The 18325-nt window shown below is 41.7% G+C and overlaps 2 protein-coding genes and 1 long non-coding RNA gene across 4 annotated transcripts in view; 2 read left to right on the top strand and 1 right to left on the bottom strand.

Moving 5' to 3' along the window:
* The window catches only part of rgs9a (regulator of G protein signaling 9a), a 31359-nt gene that overhangs the window by 3555 nt on the left and 9479 nt on the right, over positions 1–18325 (bottom strand). The window contains exons 5-14 of the mRNA XM_061712886.1: positions 15900–15951; positions 15569–15627; positions 15419–15495; positions 13803–13884; positions 13645–13707; positions 12165–12194; positions 5036–5097; positions 4061–4174; positions 3857–3972; positions 697–784 (exon numbers count right to left, since the gene is read on the bottom strand). Coding sequence (XP_061568870.1) covers positions 697–784; positions 3857–3972; positions 4061–4174; positions 5036–5097; positions 12165–12194; positions 13645–13707; positions 13803–13884; positions 15419–15495; positions 15569–15627; positions 15900–15951 — 743 coding nt within the window. The remainder of the gene's footprint in view (positions 1–696; positions 785–3856; positions 3973–4060; positions 4175–5035; positions 5098–12164; positions 12195–13644; positions 13708–13802; positions 13885–15418; positions 15496–15568; positions 15628–15899; positions 15952–18325) is intronic.
* Positions 1–18325, top strand: part of glyr1 (glyoxylate reductase 1 homolog (Arabidopsis)) — a 121839-nt gene that overhangs the window by 96757 nt on the left and 6757 nt on the right. The window lies entirely within an intron of this gene.
* LOC133422816 (uncharacterized) lies at positions 8938–9912 on the top strand. Its single transcript, XR_009770763.1, has 3 exons — positions 8938–9032; positions 9223–9331; positions 9682–9912. It is a non-coding gene; the product is annotated as an uncharacterized LOC133422816 (long non-coding RNA).

The following is an 18325-nucleotide window of genomic DNA, read 5'->3' as shown; positions in this document are numbered from 1 at the left end:
TGTTGCACATTGCTCCTGCAGTTTATTTAAAACCAAAAATAAAGTAGATAATGTTTACAGTAAATGGTTTATAAATGATCTATTTGATTATTTTGTTTCTTTTAGTAGGCCTACACTGTAGATGACACTCAGTATCACTTAGTACTATATCACTTTAAATATTAAGTGTAAATCAACCCCAGGCTGCTCTTGTAGCTGAATTTGCTCCATTTCAGATTAAAAACCATAGATGGTAAAAACCTGCCAGGCTGACAGTAGGATGATGGAAACAACTCTGCTGCAACTGTGCAGCTCTCTGACCTTTGACCTGGTGATTCTCTGTGTGGCCAGTAGGGGCAGTTGCTGACTCTGATCAATATTAATTGAAAGATTTTTCTGCAAGTTTGTTAATCTGTTGTAGCTTCCAGGGTCTAAATCACTGTGGATTACAATCTAACTACAACAAAAAGTTCTTACATCTAGTTTTACAAGTGTATTTGTAATGACAGGGAAGAACATGAAATAAGTTTATAGTGAGTGTGTGAATGATCAATAATCAGTATTATTGGCAGTAATAGAGGGCCCCCTAGGGCCCCATGGAGGCCTGGGCCAGCCCTGCGTGTGGGGCTTTGTTCACTTCTGTTTGGGACCGTAGTTCCCCTGAAAGTTCACTACAGCTCTGTTACTGTGGACGGACGGAGATGAGGAGTCTCTTACTTAAAGATGGTCTCGGCTTTGGTATTCATGGAAGAGGCTGTTCCCCACTTCAGCTCCTCAGCAGCTTCCCAGAAGGCCAAGTTCTCCCCTGGAACACACACACAGGTTTCACAGCTGACTTCATCACTTCATCCATCGTGTTGACGTTAACCCCACCTGTAATCCTGACTAAAACCTTTTTGAGTTTTCGTCAACTAAAACTAGACTAAAACTATCACATATAGAAATGACTAAAATGTGATTAAAACTAATAAGCATTTTCGTCCAAAAAACTAAGACTAAGACTAAATCTAAAATGGCTGCCAAAAACAACACTGATTATAAGAGTAATAGCCACAAAGGGCTCCAGGGTCACTTTTCCTGGTATTCACCGCCACAGTGGACTGACCCTGCGTTCACACTGAAAGCGTCACGGGAGTCATAGGCGTCTGGCTGCCATTCATTGTCTATGAAAAACGGGCGTCGAGAGGCGTCGAGAGGCGGCGGGGGCGGCGGGACCGGCGGGAGCGGCAGGAGCGTCGGGCGGCGGGCGCGGCGCGTCAATTTGAAAGTTGAAAAATCTGAACTTTATGCAAATGAGCAGCGGCGACGCCGAGGCGTCATCCAATCACAGACCGGGATTCCCGAAGCGAGAACTCTCAATGCAGATTGTACTTTCATGTAGACACAAACGTACACTCATTCACATGCGTACAGGAGCAGAGCTGTGCACTAATAAACTTATTCTATCAGGAATTAATATATTTCATCCAGCAAAATGACATTTTGCTGGTTTGACTGCCGTTTTACCTGAACTGATCACGTGAAACACGTAGGCTATCTGATGGTTGAGGAGCTGGATGGTCCCAACGATTTTATTTGCTACATTGATCCAACGAAAAATAATTAAAACCCGTGCTTATTAATCACAAAACTCAGGTTAAACATCATGACTAAATCCGCTCCGACCCGGTGTGTCAGTGTTCACCGCAGACAGACTGCAGCTTCACCTGAATTATGGTTCTGCGTTAAATCGACGGCGTAGCTGACGGCGTGGGGACGCGGTGCGGTGTGCGTCGCCGCGTATCCTACGCCGTAGGTTCTGCGTTGGTGTGACGCGGAACCATAAATCAGCCACCGGGCGCAAGTGCTCGCTGGGTTGATGTTGATCCGCGGACCAAACTTGTTAAAGGAGCATCAAACTCACTCTTATCTACGCGGAAATAACGCTAAAATATAAAGAAGGCGTCCCAAAGTGAGATCTATGGTGAAATGTGAAAATTAAGATGTGTAGTTATATGTGTAGGCTGTTCCCACTGTTCCCTTCAGTTCTGCAGCGCAGCTTGAAACCACGCCCACTCCCGCCCCGCTGCAGGCACTGATGCTTTCAGTGTGAATGCACCAAGCGGCGAGATGCTGGCGTCGGGACGCCCGTGACTCTTTCAGTGTGAACGAGGGGTAAAGAAAAGTGAAGGTCTGGAAAAGCATCTCCAGGAGGAATCTGACTCTGGGACTCCACACTAGAAACCATGGTTACATTTACTTTTACGTTGTTTTGATCCCCTTGAAAATCCAGCTTATTTGTGTAAAAGCTGTAATCAATAAGAAATGGATGCCACATTTTTGTAAAGCCTCTTAAATAAAAGCTGTGAGTAACCTTTTACTGTAACTATCATTCTTTTGATGCCAACAATCTGCAAAACAACAAAGCAATCGAAAATGACTTTTTTGGATTTTGGACATCTCCATGCAAGAAGAGTGATTGCACTACACTGGAAAGATGTTGAAGCACCATCACCTGATTTATGGAAGAAGCAGCTGATGACAGGACAGGACTGGAGAGGTTGACTTATATTGTATAAAGTAAACAGACAGAGTTTATAGATATTTGGGACTCATTTATGTCTTTCTTGACCAACAAAATGGATAACATTAACTGAATAACAAAACTTACACTGTTAATGTGAATGTGCTGATCCTGCCTTTTAATTTTAATTTACAGCACTACATGTCTGTATTCATTCTTAATTTTTTTATAAAGTGTGATTATTTGAGGGGGATATATATATGTATACATACCGGTATGTGGAAAATGTTTGTACATTTGGCATAAGTTTGGATATACATGTTGAATTTCAATAAAAAATATTGTTAAATATAAAAAAAATTAAAAAAAACTTTTAACTACAAGTCATTACATCTCAGTTGTTTCCACGGGCGTTCATTAAAACAAAACCTTTCTGAGCTCAGAATCAGTCAGACATGGAAGGACAACTTCCTGTTATGCATGACAAACTACGACGAAGGATAAAACGTTAAAATAAATACAAATATTTACATTCATACATACAGTATTTTTGTAACACTGTATTTGACCCGGTCTTTGTACGTTTTGACCGTATAGAAACGTAATTCTTGCCATTGTAAGAATGAGATGTACCTGCTGGATCTACTGCCCTTACTTTATAACAACTTGTGCTTATTTTACCTCTTTTATTGTCATTTTATTTCATTTTATTTGTTATTTACTGTTTAACCCTTGTGCTGTCTTCGGGTCAAGGAAGGAGGAAGAGAAGAAGGAAGGGAGGAAAGAAGGAAGGAAGGAAGGAAGGAAGGAAGGAAGGAAGGAAGGAAGGAAGGAAGGAAGGAAGGAAGGAAGGAAGGAAGGAAGGAAGGAAGGAAGGAAGGAAGGAAGGGAGAAAAGAAAGAAGGAAGGAAAGAAGGAAGGGAGAAAAGAAGGAATGGAGAAAAGAAGGAAGGAAGGAAGGAAAGAAGGGAGGAAAGAAGGAAGGAAGGAAAGAAGAGAGGAAGGGAGAAAAGAAGTAAGGAAGGAAGGAAGGAAAGAATGGAGGAAGGTAAAAAAGAAGGAAAGAAGGGAGGAAAGAAGGAAGGAAGGAAATAATGGAGTAAAGAAGGAAGGAAGAAAAGAGGAAGGGAGAAGGAAGGAGAGAGCAGCAGGAAAGAAAGAAGGAGAATGAGGTCATTTTGACCCGAAGACAGTACAAGTGTTAAACACGTTGTCACAGTACAAGGGTTAATTGTGTCTTGCCATTTTTAATGTTGATGTAAAGCACTTTGAATGACTTTATGTTGAATTGTGCTATATAAATAAACTTGCCTTACATTCAACAGCCCAAAAAAAGCATGTGATCCAGATGCAGCAGGAAGTGGAGGAACGTACCGCTGAACTCCTTCTTGAGGAAGACCTTGAAGTCGTCTCGGCCCCGCAGGTCGGTCAGCAGCTCGAACAGGCTGAAGGACCAGCGCTCCACCCGCATCTTAGTGGGAACTTCAATTCTGGGAACAGTCGCAGCTTCTGTCAAGTCCTCACAGGTCACAGCGTTTTATATTTACTGCACTAAAGAAATCAGATATGGGCCCTTACTGGCGCATGTTGAGGCTCCAGTAGCCGTCGTGGTCCGTCTGCCAGGGGTTGCTGGGGAGACACGGGGCCAGGAACGCGTCGTGGTTTTTGTAGCCCGTGATGTACTTGACTATCCTGCAGATTCAGAACCGTTACTGAGCCTTTTTCTCCTTTAGATCTTCACACATCACACGTTTGATGCCCATAATGTTGCAGTTGAACAGTCCAATAAGTACGGAAGAGTATCAGGGCCAGGCAGGAGAAAAATAAAAATAATATTTTAGAGGAGGAAGATTTTTTTTTTACATTATGCACTTCGAGAAAAAAGTCGAAATGTTGAGAAAAAAGTTGAAAAGTCGTGATTAGTGTTGAAGTAGAATTTTGAGAAAAAAGTCAAGATGTCAAGATTAATGTTGAAGTACAATCCTGAGAAAAGTCGAAATGTTAAGAAAAAAGTTGAAATGTCGGGATTAATGTTGAAGTACAATCTCGAGAAAAAAGTCAAAATGTTGAGATTAAAAGGGAAAGGAAAAAGGAAGAAAAAAAAGAAGAAAAAAAGAAAAAATCTCGAGAAAAAAGTTGAAATGTCGAGAAAAAAGTTGAAATGTCGAGAAAAAAGTTGAAATGTCGAGATTATTGTTGAAGTATAATTTCGAGAAAAAAGTCGAAATGTCGAGAAAAAAGTTGAAATGTCGAGATTATTGTTGAAGTATAATTTCGAGAAAAAAGTCGAAATGTCGAGAAAAAAGTTGAAATGTTGAGAAAAAAGTCAAAATTTCGTGAATAAAGTTACAATGTGGAGAATAAAGGCGAAATTTCGACTTTATTCACGAAATTTAGACTTTTTTCTCAAAGTGCACAATAAAAAAAAATCTTCACTCACAATTTTTTTTCCTCTTGCATGGCCCTAATACTCTTCCGTAAATAAGATTTGTTTTTCTTTATGGGATCATAAACGACGTCACGTTTCTACAAGTAAACATCAAATGAACTTACGCTCCGAGAGACACGCTAGATTTGACTTTTGACCTCATGATGGCTTGTTGGTAGAACATATTCTAAAGCGAAACAAAAACACAAGTATTATTTACATTGAACAGACTTGGCCTGAGTTGATGTTTTTAAGGTGCTCGTTGGAGCAGTTCCACCTCTGGCCACATGGGGGCAGCTTTCCACAAGAACGTTCACACGTCAAACGCTGGTGAGCAGACAATCAACGCAGTGTGTGTCTAAAGCCTGATTTATGGTTCTGTGTTAAACCAACACAGAGCCTACGCCGTCACCGTGACGCCATCGTGAACCCTCAGACTTCTCCTTCACTCCATTTCTCCGCGGTGCAGTTCCCCCCCAGAGCGCTAGGGGGGCTGCGTTCTTTTCCTGAAAGGTTTATCGTCGTCTCTAGTTGATTCTTTGTTATATTTAGGGACTTCCTCAATGAGTCGGTCCTCAACTTGGTCCATGTTGATAATGTTCTGTCCGTGTACAACAACAAAATGTTTAAAAATGGCACAGTCTGGAACAAGAAATGCGTTGATATCAAGCAAACCAATCACAGTCCTCTCGGTCTGCGTTGGGTCGTAGTTCCATTTTTTGGGAGGTGCAGGTCAGGCTACGGCGTAGCTACGGAGAGACTCCCGCGTAGCCACGTACCCCTTCCTTCCTTCCTTCCTTCCTTCCTTCCTTCCTTCCTTCCTTCCTTCCTTCCTTCCTTCCTTCCTTCCTTCCTTCCTTCCTTCCTTCCTTTTTCCTGCTCTCTCCTTCCTTTTTCCCTTCCTCTTTTCTCCCTTCCTTCCTTCCTTCCTTCCTTCCTTCCTTCCTTCCTTCCTTCCTTCCTTCCTTCCTTCCTTCCTTCCTTCCTTCCTTCCTTCCTTCCTTCCTTCCTTCCTTCTTTTCTCCCTTCCATCCTTCTTTTCCCCCTTCCTTCCTTCCTTCTTTCCTTCCATCCATCCTTTTCATTCTTCCTTCCATCCTTCTTTCCTCCCTTACTCCATTCCTTCCTTCCTTCCTTCCATCCATCCGTTTCCGTTTGCTTCTTCCACCTGCCTACGTGGATGTCTGCTGTTGCTGCTTCCGCCTGCCTGCACCCCCCCCCTCTGGTCATCCCGCTACTCCTTCCACATGACTGTTGTGTGCTGCTGACGCCCCCCCCCCCCCCTCTGGTCATCCCGCTGCTGCTTCCACCTGCCTGCTGTGTGCTGTCGACGTCCCTGACTCCCCCAGTCTGGCCTTCGGCAGGAGGGTCCCCCCTTATGAGCCTGGTCCTGCTCAAGGTTTCTTCCCTCCTAAAGGGGAGTTTTTCTTGCCACTGTTTGGCTTAAGGTTTTTCTCCCACTAAGGGAGTTTTTACCTGCCATTGTTTATGTAATAATTGCTCGGGGGTTTATGTTTATGTTTATGTTTATGTTCATGTTCATGTTCTGGATCTCTGGAAAGCGTCTAGAGACAACATCTGTTGTATTAGACGCTATATAAATAAAATTGAATTGAATTGAAGTTTCATTCTTCCTTCCTTCCTTCCTTCCTTCCTTCCTTCCTTCCTTCCTTCCTTCCTTCCTTCCTTCCTTCCTTCCTTCCTTCCTTCCTTCCTTCCTTCCTTCCTTCCTTCCTTCCTTCCTTCCTTCCGTTTCATTCTTCCTTCCTTCCTTGACCAAAAGACAGCACATGGGACAAAGTGGTGTAACGAGACGTGCCGGACCATCAGCACTCATCAGAGAAGTATCGTCCGGAGCTCGTTTATCAACACGACAGATCTGTGCGCCCCCATGTGCTCAGCAGAGGTACTGCTACATAGAATGGCTTCAAAAGTCCAGCGTTCTCACTGTCAAATCACCAACATCGTTCCTCACTTCAGCCTCAAGCCAGGTATTTATTTATTCATGATATTCATGATTGTGTTTTGATGTCTATGTTTGGGGGGGGGGGGGTATATGTGTGCTGTGTAGTACGGTGGCCGAGACCCGCCATTGCTGAAAATAAAAGTAACGCTGCGAACAAAAAGAAACGCAGCTGCAAATAAAATAAACGCTGCAAATAAAAAAAAAACGACGCAAATAAAAAAGCCACAACAGAAGTGAATTACCGGGGACTATTTTTGCTGATGCACCGGTGTTTTTTACGTGAGAGGAGAAGAAGAAGACGTCCCCTTCGTCTTCTTCTTCGGCGTTTGTTTTTATTTGCAGCGTTACTTTTATTTTCAACAATGGCGGGTCTCGGCCACCGTAGTGCAGGTATTAAAGTGAGGATGACCAGAGGGGTATTCCAGGAAGCAGGTTCAACAAATTCCGAGTTTAAACCTGAACTCTGAATTGACTTAACCTGAGATAGGAAAGTCGGAGTTTTCGGTTCCAGAACAGCGGATTTGAGTTAGTTCAATCAACTGAGTTTGTTAAGCTCGAGTTAAAAAGCCATCATCAGTAGAGCCCTGAAACACGGATTCACCATGGCAACCGGCGACAACAAAAGAGCGACATACTTTTTCTTTTTTCTTTTTAAACTTTATTTAACATTTCAATTTACAAACTCCCTTTGAGGAAACATTAGTTTGCATCTGAAGATGCACATACTTCACGCCACTGGAGTAAGAAGTGTCAATACGTGCGTATGGCGAGTATGAGAGCAGATTTCAGAAAAAAAAAACACGGAACACGAGGAGAGAAATGGCGTGGGGGAAAGTTGCTGCAGTCAATGTGTAAGTTTGAATGCAGTATTCATTTAACATTTAAGTGTTTCTCAATCCTGGTCCTCGTGGGCCCCTGTCCTGCATGTTTTAGATGTTTTCCTGCACCAACACACCTGATTCTAATTAAAGGTCCTCATTAGCTTGTCACCAAGGTCTGCACAGTTCTGTTGATGACACAGGTACTTTTATCACGGTGTGCTGAAGCAGGGAAACATCTAAAACATGCAGGACAGGGGCCCATGAGGAACAGGATTGAGAAAGCACACTGTCTTATAGTATTACAGATGAAAGCAGTGGTGGAAGGGTATTGAATGAAATTTTATTGTCATTTAGATCACACCCGGCTTCAGGGAAAAAAAATTTTTAAATTTTTTTTTATGCATTTATGGAATTACTCTGTGTCTATTTGTATTGTTTTATTCTATTACTTAATACATATAAAATAACTACAAATGCATATCAGAAAAACATGATGGATTTCACTAGGTAATATCTTTCCCAACACTTATAGACCCCTTTCCAGCCTACGTCATCACAGGATGCGCGCGCATTGTTGCGGCGGAAGTGCTGAAGAAGTTGCATGAGTTTGAATGGAGCGAGGGAAGATTTGTTTCTTAAGTTGCGTTTTTGGAGTTGCAGTAACGTATTAGAAGAACAACATGCCCACCAGCTGTTGTGTGTACGTGTGTACAAATCGAAATCCCGAGGAACATAATTTTTTTTGCAATTCCCAGAGGAAACAGGCCATTTCAAAAGCACCGTAGGAGCCTGTGGCTGCAAGCATCAGAATCGACTGGACCGAGGATCATCTAGAATGCCCGCGTTTGCAGTGCTCATTTCATATCTGGTGAGTTATCGTGGCTATCTGGTTTAGCTTTACTTGAATGCCTTTAATTGAGTAACTGTAAGAAGAGTAAGTGTATTGTAAGTGTTTGCTACCATAGACTGTAAGTTTACTACTGGTGCTAGTACTAACTCATACAGCTGAGAGCTTCAGTGTGGTGTACATAATAATAATTAATATTATTAATATTATAGATCCATGACCATGGGTGTACAGCAGCTCCACGTAACTTAACAGCTTTAACCTCTAGCATCATTGTTGTTTAGGATGTGTGCCCTGGTCGTCTTTTCTCTGATTTGAGCATCTCAGAACACTTAAGAAACTTGAAAAGTGTTATCTGGTGTTATTTGGCTAATGTGTATCTTTCTTTTTACAGGTGAGATGTCACTGGAACACGAGAGTCCTGATTTTGTGCCCTCTTTTTTTTCATACACTAAACAAAACCAAAACCCCGATGCAAAGATCAAAAGGTAAAATACAATAAATGAGACCTAAATGTTTGTGTTTTTAGCTTAACCTAATGACATGATTAACCCATGAATATTAAGGGTTTACTTATTTTGGTATTAAGCAAACCATAACCGATAATTAAGATGGGAATGTATTGTATTACAGCTTGAGATCAGTATTTTTGTTCATTTGAGTTTTTTTTATGTGAAGGTACCAAAGAAAAAAGAAATGGAGTGAAAGACTTCTGGTTGCTCCACCAAACCAACCTGCTCCTGCTCCTGGAGCTCCAGAGGAGTCACCAGCATAGATCACAGTCCTAGTAAGTGTAGCCACTGTTGTGTCATTTCATGTCTCATTGTATGTATAATGGTTCAACCATGTTGAGTATTCTCCCCCTATGCTGATCTCCACATCCATTCTTTTCTTTACAGCCCATATTTATGCACAGTGTAGACTAACACAGTTGCAATTAATCTTAGGTCTATGTATGTGACAAATAAAATCTCCTTGTCCCTGTCCTTTTCTCCTCTCCTATTCACAACTGTCCTCTACTGATTCCAATGCCCCTCATATGTTCTCTATACACCTCTCCATCCATCCATCCATCCATCCATCCATCCATCCATCCATCTCGTCTTCAATTCTCAACTGTTCTCTTTTCTGCTAAAGCTGAAGAGGACATCCCAGTCACGAGGACAGAATACAATGACCTGAACCTGAGGTACACCGAGCTGAAGAGTGACCACGTCAACCTGCAGGAAAAGTATCAACAGCTGCGAGATGAAAATGAGAGACTTAAAGAGAAGCTGAAGAAGTCTACATTTTCATACTCAAATATTAAGTGCAACATGGTACAACTGTTGTTTATCACTAGAATAACATCTGTGCTCTTTGACTGGTTGTGCACCAAAATTGCAGGAAGTGTAAAAATATTCAGTAAGAAGCTCTCTACAGGATCATCTTTTGATAGTGTTAATGAAATTAAGGTTGCAGCTCATGGTGCCACACTTCGCATTCCAGCTTTCACCAAAGGCAAACGGCAACTTTCTGCACAGGAGGTCGACACATCAAGACAACTGTCACGTGTCAGGATACATGTTGAACGTGTTATAGGGAGATGGAAGAACTTCAGAATTTTGCAGACAAGAATTCCACTGTCACAGGCTGACCTTAGATGATATTGTTATTGTGTGTGCTAGTTTCACAAACCTTAGCAAAAGTGTAAGAAAAATCTAAGAAATAAGGGTTCTGAATAATAACATCAAGTCTTGACATTTTTTTATTTTCTCATCAGTGATTTGGAGCTGTGACTATGAATTGAATATCAGCCATTAATGATTTACTTGACTATTAAAGTTTTGCTAATAAACTACCGGAGTTATTTGTTTTTTCTCACTGATTGTGTAAATGTATTGATTATTTTCTCTTTTTAAAGCTACAAACATCCAACTTCCACAGCTGTAAATATGCTGCACAAATATACATATATTCACTATATGTGTTGTATATCAAACTCAGGTATATTATAGATATATTAATCCCCACAAACCCTCAAATAAAAATAATGAATTTACCTAAAAATAATGAACTAAGTTTTAAAAAACAGTATTTTGCATTATATGCCTTTTAATGTTTTTCTTTTTATCATATTAGTGGGAATAAGTTTCTGTAAATTAATGGTGATAATGTGAGATGCAGGATGGACAATAAAGCTCATATAATTTTTCATTTTTATTTTTTTAAATAACTATCAACTTCATTCAGCCAGCACAGACAAAGGTACACATGACATGGCTTTCATTCAAAGGCAATGCTTAATGAAACTCATTAAGAAACAAAGGGGACACAGTAAATTAACAAAAATAATAAGATAAATTAAATAAATATGAAATAATAAAATAACTTGAAATGTCTAAATACATTCAGTTGACTGTCATAATTCTTTACAAACTTCAGCTGTGACAGCTGCTGACAGTGTCGCAGCTTCTCCTGAGTGTAAACACTAGGTTTCTCAACCAAATACAGATGAATATCCGGCCATTGGACATCGGGCCACTTTGTGATATCTTCCTCCGGGAAGGAAGTTGCTTTCCATCCAAAATTAGTTTAGTAACGTAATTTCCACGATCTTTTTCCGTCAATCGGCTGGTGTAAACTGTCATGAACTCCGTCTTTCTGCCGCAACAATGCGCGCGCAGCTTGCCTACGTCATACTTGTTTACAAACACGGAAAGGGGTCTATACACCCCCCCCCCATCCCCCCCCCCCCCCCCCCCCCCCCCCCCGGTGGTCGGTCGCTATCAATCTCGGTTTTAGCGCGCTCTGCAGTGTTACTAACTTACAAAAATGAAAAGGAAGCAGACAACCAGGCAATTTTAAAAAAGAAAGAAAAAAGGCAAGTGATGAGTCCAATGTTGCCCCAGCAGCAGAAGATATTAACGAGGCTGTTAGCCACTGATGGATTAATTATGCAAGTTCATTTTAAGGTAAGATATCAAATCACCCTACCCTCTTATAAATCTGTTTAAGGGAAATATTTGACTTTTTCTTTTTACTCTCTCCCTCTCTTTCTTTCTTCTGCTCCCTCCCTCTGCTTTTTGCATTTGGACTTTAACTGTTTGAAGTTTAACTCGGATGTCCCTGTGATATGTCGCACTGACATAGTGAATAAAATACGTTGCGTTTGTTAGATATGCTTTTTCTGCTCTCGCTGCCGCTTGCCCCATTGGCTGAATTGACGCCACTGAGGCAGGAGACAGAGAGAAACTCAGGCTTTATTGAAGTAAACCTGCTAGGGAGCAGGTTAGGTTCACAGGCTCAGTTGCCATAGTAACTGACTCAGAGTTTGAGTTAACTCGCTTTCTGGAACTGAAAACTCTGGATTTCCCTCATCTCAGGCTTAACAAACTCAGGATTTTCACTAAACCCGCTTCCTGGAATACCCCTCAGATGTGTGTTTTTAACCATGAGTGTGAGTTTTTCTATGTTGATTTTATTATGTAAAGCAATGTGCTTTTCTATTGTATGTAAAGTGCTGTATAAATAAAGTTTGATTTGATTTGAATTGAACAATAAGTTTCTAGTAAATTAAAGGATCTAATTATTGAAATGAATAAACAGAGTAGTTATAAATGTCGGCATTAAAAACTCACCCTTCGTCTGTACAGGTCATAGGTTGTTTTCTGTGAGACAAAAAGAGAAGAAGTGTTTGCTCACTGCAGAAAACGATCAGGAAACATCCAAAACAACACACACTCCACAACTAATGCAAATCTCTAAGGTCACAAAACCAAAGCTCACGTGCTATTGGTCATCTTTCCTTAACTTATTTTAAAATCTGATAAGGACCACATGGTTTTTTATCATTATCTATCCTAATCAAGGCTTAGAACTACAAGAAGGTGGACTTTATTTTAGTTTTAGTTAAACTGTTTGTAACGTGGCGTGTAAACGGTTCAGCTCAAGTGGAGGGAAACACAACGCCACCACAACCACAACAACAACAACAACAACAACAGCATCTACAAGCATCATGAAACAAACTCCGACTGGATTCTGTTTCACTCATAACACAACACTAACACAGACTAAAGCAGGTTCCTTCACTGTTGCTTTAAAACTTCCCCAGTTCATTTATCTCCCTTTAACATGTGATAATCCTATCATTTCCTGAACATTTGTGCACATGCAGATCATCGTCTTCATCAGTGTAAAGAGATCTGTGTGACAGGAGAGAAAAGAAAGAAAGACCATTAGACTTTCTGATGGTGTTGTATGATCTATGAGGGGGGGTGAGGGGTGATGGCATCCCCCCCTGAAATAAAAACGGTCCAAATCATCCCCCCCTGAAATAAAAACGGTCCAAATCATCCCCCCTGAAATGAAAACGGTCCAAATCATCCCCCCTGTAAAACTGCCATCCCCGCTTTCCATCCCTTATGTCATTTCATCAATGAATGTGGTTTTACTGCTATTTCAACATTTAGAGTCATCACCAGAAAAATAACTTATTTGACAATTTTCACCTGTTTCAAGTAAATTTTCACTTGGAATAAGTAGAAAAATCTGCCAGTGGGACAAGATTTATCTTCTTATTACAAGCAAAAAAATCTTGTTCCACTGGCAGATTTTTCTACTTATTTCAAGTGAAAATCTACTTGAAACAAGTGAAAATTGTTGTTTTTTCCAGTGATGAGTCTTGTTTTAAATGTAATGAGATTTTTTTACTAAAATGAGACATTTTAACTAGAAATAAGACAAATATTCTTGTTAAGATTGTGAGTTTTTGCAGTGATCCATTTTACTTATGCTGTGAAGGACAGAGTCGTATTGATAAGTTCAGAAAAGTGTTTTTTATTGTTGTGTTTTGATGTATTTGATGTAAGCCCAGTGGATATTTAAAGCTTACAGAAGGCTGCATTTAACTGCTGCTATGTCATTCCTGCAGTATTTCTGCAGGTGTTTTGGTCAGTGCGGATGGTGGATAAAATCCACCATCCCCCCTGATTCTTTTTTACAACTGGAGTACTGGTCATACCTGCCTTCACCTCTCCCCTAGCAGATTTCCAGCTACAGCGAGGGGGTTGTGTCCAGCACTGCTTGTGTGTAAATGCGCTGGTACTGACCTGTTACCTCGTCCGTGTTGGGGTCGATGAGCCGTTCTGGGCCGCAGTCCAGAGCACTGTGAGTACGACGCTGGACATGCAGACACAGGACGGGTTTGTGACAAACGGGCAGGGAGCATCGTGTTACATACTTGTGTTAGACAGCACACGGAGCGCTGGACTGACCGGAGGCCTGTTCACGATCCAGTACGCTCTCTCCTGGCAGTCAAACACCACTCGGTCCGGCTTCTGCCTGTCCTTACCGGCTCTGACACACACATGCAGGCAGGAAGGAAAGGAGGACGTTAAGGTTCATACGATGAAAATGAAAACTGGAACGATAACAGATTTAGTTAGTCTCCAAGGAAAGACAAGCCTGCTATGGCTGTTTTCAAGCCATAGCAGGCTGGTCCCACTATTGTCCTGTAAACCTTCTCTCTAACACGTACAGTATCTTCATCTCTCCAGGTTTTCTTCCACTTGCTCCCTGCTCTCACTACAGATCATAATGTCATCTGCAAACATGGTACTGCAACAGGATGCAGTCCTAAAGTGTATGTCTGACACTCCAGGCGTCCTTGTGCAATACTACAATTCCCTCTGCAGAAATGCAGCAATGCAAACTTTTTTGGCGCTTTTCCACTAGTACCTACTCAGCGCGACTCGACTCGCCCCGGTTTTGCACTTCTCCACTAGGGGTCTACTGTGCCGAGTAGATACTTTTTCTGTATCTATTCTGCCGAGGTTCTAAGCTGCTGAGTCGGCTGTATCTGACATCATCACACTACAGGCCACCGATTGGTCGGGGGGTTGGAGTCAGACGTCTGAGTCAGGAGGAGGAAATCAGAGAAAGAGACTCTGACGGATTCTTGTTCATTTTATTCAACCAGCAACAGCAGCAAAAGTCTGTTTCATGATCCAACTCTGAGGGTCAGATGTTCATAAACCTGGTGCTGAGGAGAGAATTAAAAAGGGATCTAGACGGTGATAAGGAACGACCAGATCTACCAGGAGCTCTGTCTCTTCATAGCTGCTCATGCTCAAGCTGACTTTTCAGCAGCAGAGACAAACTAACAAAAAAAAAGCGTTGCCGCTTGAAGTTCACTCTCCACTCTCACTCTCATTTTTTAACTTGATATCAAACACAAGCCACAGACCCAGCAGCACATCTATCATCTCCTCCAGGTTCTACATCTTTAGTGTTGTTGTCTTCTTCCTTTAGATACACAATCAAATACGTCACAGCAGCTTCTCCAACCTCCTACTTCTGATCTGGGTGTCTTAACCCTTGTACCCTCTTTGGGTCAAAATGACCCAATTCTTTTATCCTTCTTTCCTCCTGCTCTCTCCTTCCTTTCCTCTTTTCCTCCTTTACTCCTTTTTATTCCTACCTCCCTTCCGTCATTCGTTCCTTTATTACCTTCTTTGCTTTTCCTTCCTTCTTTCCTTATTTTCTCCATTCCTTCCTCCATCCCTTCTTTCCTTTTCTCCCTTCTTTCCTTCCTTTCTCCCTTCCTTCCATCTTTTCTCCCTTCTTTCCTCCCTTCCATCTTTTCTCCCTTCCTTACTCCCTTTCCTACTTCCTTCCTTCTTTTCTCCTTTCTTCCTTACTTCCTTCTTTCCTTCCTTACATCTTTTCTCCCTTCCTTCATTCCTTCTTTTCTCCCTTCACCCTCCCTTGACCCAAAGACAGGGATAAAACAAACGAGTGGAGGTGAGTCGAGTCACTGAGTAGGTACTAGTGTAAAAGCTCCATTAGTCTCCAGTCACCTAATGGCGGGGTTTCTCCCGGGAACACGTACTTGTACTGTTCAGTAGCTTGCATCACGATGAAGTCCCACTTGTGGTTGAGCCAGTCATGCAGGTGGTTGTAATGGACCTGTGTGTATAGTTTAGTACAGTTTCAGCAGGGGTTTCAGCAGCTCAGTTCCTCCTGTCTAGTTCTCATGTACCTGCTCATACGGCTCCAGCATCCCTTTCTTCCGGATGTTCCTCTTGGCCAAGTAAATGGCTACAAAAACCACAGGAGAGTCAACAGTTTACCCACAAAACACAACAAACATTTAGCTGTTTCAGGCACAGAGAAAACCAAGGTCATTGTCTTATACTGGAATGGGAAATAGGCCTTGTGGTTCATGTGACGACGTGTTTAATAACTATGCAGCGTGTTAGTAGCAGCTACTGCAGCTATCAGGCATCTGAAGCAATTATTCATTGAAGCAGTTGGGAAGGAAAAACGTGTTGCCTCAGCGTGTCCTGGCAGCACCAGACTGCTGCACCCACCGTAGTCCGTGTCGTCTGCAACCCATTTCTGCGTCGGCCAGAAGTACGGGGTCTAGAAAGGTTGAGAATAAACACTTTTATTAAAAAGCCTCTGATAAAATACTTTTTGCTGCAAGTAATGGAATGCCCAACTCAATTTCTTATAAACCGAAGTGCTTAAAGGGGACCTATCATGAAAAACATGTTTTCTCTTGCTTTAACATATATAAAGTGGTCTCCCCTCAGCCTGCCAACTCAGAGAAGGAGGAAAGAAACCAGATTCTGCAGTGTCTGTACAGCCGCCTGGATGAGCCGTCCAGTCTGATGTGGATCTACGAGCCGTTCAGATTTGCGCATTTTCGTTACGTAAGCAAAATGCAAACCACGCCTCGGTCGGCCTCGCTACATGAAACCACGCCCACAACCAGCTCCACCGGCCGGAGCTCCACCATTGTTCAGAAGTGGTGGCTGTTTGAACAACGAGGGACAGTAAAAATGAGGTTTTGCATCGACATTTACCCTCATAAAAGGATCAGTTCCAACAGTACGGACCCGGCAACTGCACACGAGTCAGCGGTAAGAACGTTAATTTTTTATGTTATTTATATTTGTCTACAAGTATGATCTTTGCATGAGCTAAGTATTTAGCTTAGCTCTGGTGTTACTCCGTGTTACGGAGCTCTATTAGTACCGTAATACATTTTTTTCTGTTCATGATTTCAGATCTTCCAAGCACCTGAAGCTTCAACGACACCTTCAGAAGACGCACAGTCCTTCCTTGAGCCAGCAATAGTGCATAAATGTTATTTATATACAACTTACGTTATTTATTTATTTTTTCAACAATAAAGTTGCCATTTGTCAACATTCAGTGTTGTGATTTCTTTACAGTTAACATGATTCATTTGTCTTGTAACATAATAAATGAAATGATGAGGAATCAGAGTAAATAACTGTGGTGTAACTGTTTAGAATTCAATTAAATCTTCCTGTGTGAATTAGTGTGAAGACGAGGTGACCCGTTCCCTCTTCAGGGAACTAAAGGCTGATTTATGGTTCCGCGTTACACCAACGCATAGCCTACGGCGTAGGGTACGCGTTGATTTAATGAAGGACCGTAAATCAGGCTTTATGGAATTGGTTTTGTCGCTGACGCTCGCATGTGACATGCTTTAATAGTGTACGGAGCCGCTGCTCTTCTAACTCAGAGAGAGGCTTTGTTCCCTCCCTTGCTACACGTCATTCAAGCAGCCAATCAGCACAGAGCCTCATTATCATAGCCCCGCCCCCTCAGAATCCCTCACAGATAATGAGGTTAGAAGCGGTATAACTAGAGACATGGCCCACAGGCTGAATTTCTGTTTTATGTAGAATTAACAAGCTTTAGATTGTTTTTAAGACATTCAAGGCCTGTTTAAAATATACATTAAATGCCATAATATGTCCCCTTTAAAGCAGCAGTGAGGACCTTTTGTCATTTTTAGCACCCTGTGAGTGGAAGTTAAGTGGCTTTTAGTCCCGTGTCTGAGATTTCACTGTAGTTCCATCGTTTCCTGGAGAACTCCTTCATTTGCTCTTCAGTCACTATTTTCTTGAGTCTCTTTTCATGATGTTGAGAATGAGGTCTTGATAAACCTCAACTACAAAATAATTTCATGTGTGGAAAGTCATGTTATACAGCATATTATATAGCATAAGTTGCGTCCAGAACCTCTTAATGTGTCCTAAGGCAAACCCCCTACAGGCGGCGCCGACTGCACCTGAAGGATTTCTAAGTCAATGACTATGTTTACATGCAGTCAAAATTCAGGTTAAGGTCAATATTCCAGTTACTGAAACATTGGGAATAATCTGTTTCCATGTGTGAGTAAACAGAGTTATCCCTGTTTACATGGTGATTAATCATTTGGGATATCTGGATCAAACCAGCGATGCACGGAGAACATCATGACGCAATTCCCGTCATTTCTGCTTCTTCTTCCTGCATCCAAATCCAAAACAATAACAGCAGCACGGAGGATAATCGGACCCGCTGGTACCGTTTTGTTTCTTCCTGTAGTACGGCTTTTCCAGCTGAGCTTGATCTGGTCTGGCGTTCGTACAAATCCTGCTTCATGCAACTTTTCTCTCACCTTCTTGTAAATCTTCTATCCCGGTACTTTCTACCGTCTACAAATGCAGAAATGTTCATATCCTTCATTACATTTATGAAGTGATTAGTCTCCTCCTGGTCTTGTTTCTCCGTGTTTAGAAGAACTTCCTGGACTCAAAAGACCAGGATTCCTTGTGAACAGAGCATGTGCAGAAAACAGATTCCTGTTCCGTTTGATGGGGATATTACGTTTGGCGTTTACATGATCCAATATTCAGGTTTTAAAAGGAGGAACCCAGGGCTCATATTCAGGTTTTTAAAAACCAGAATATGAGCAAATTCAGGTTATTCAAAG

This window comes from Cololabis saira, chromosome 21 (genome assembly GCF_033807715.1).
Source record: "Cololabis saira isolate AMF1-May2022 chromosome 21, fColSai1.1, whole genome shotgun sequence".
Classification (NCBI taxonomy): Eukaryota; Metazoa; Chordata; class Actinopteri; order Beloniformes; family Belonidae; genus Cololabis; species Cololabis saira.
The sequence above is the reverse complement of the archived record's forward strand: the minus strand, read 5'-3'. Positions and strand labels throughout refer to the sequence as shown.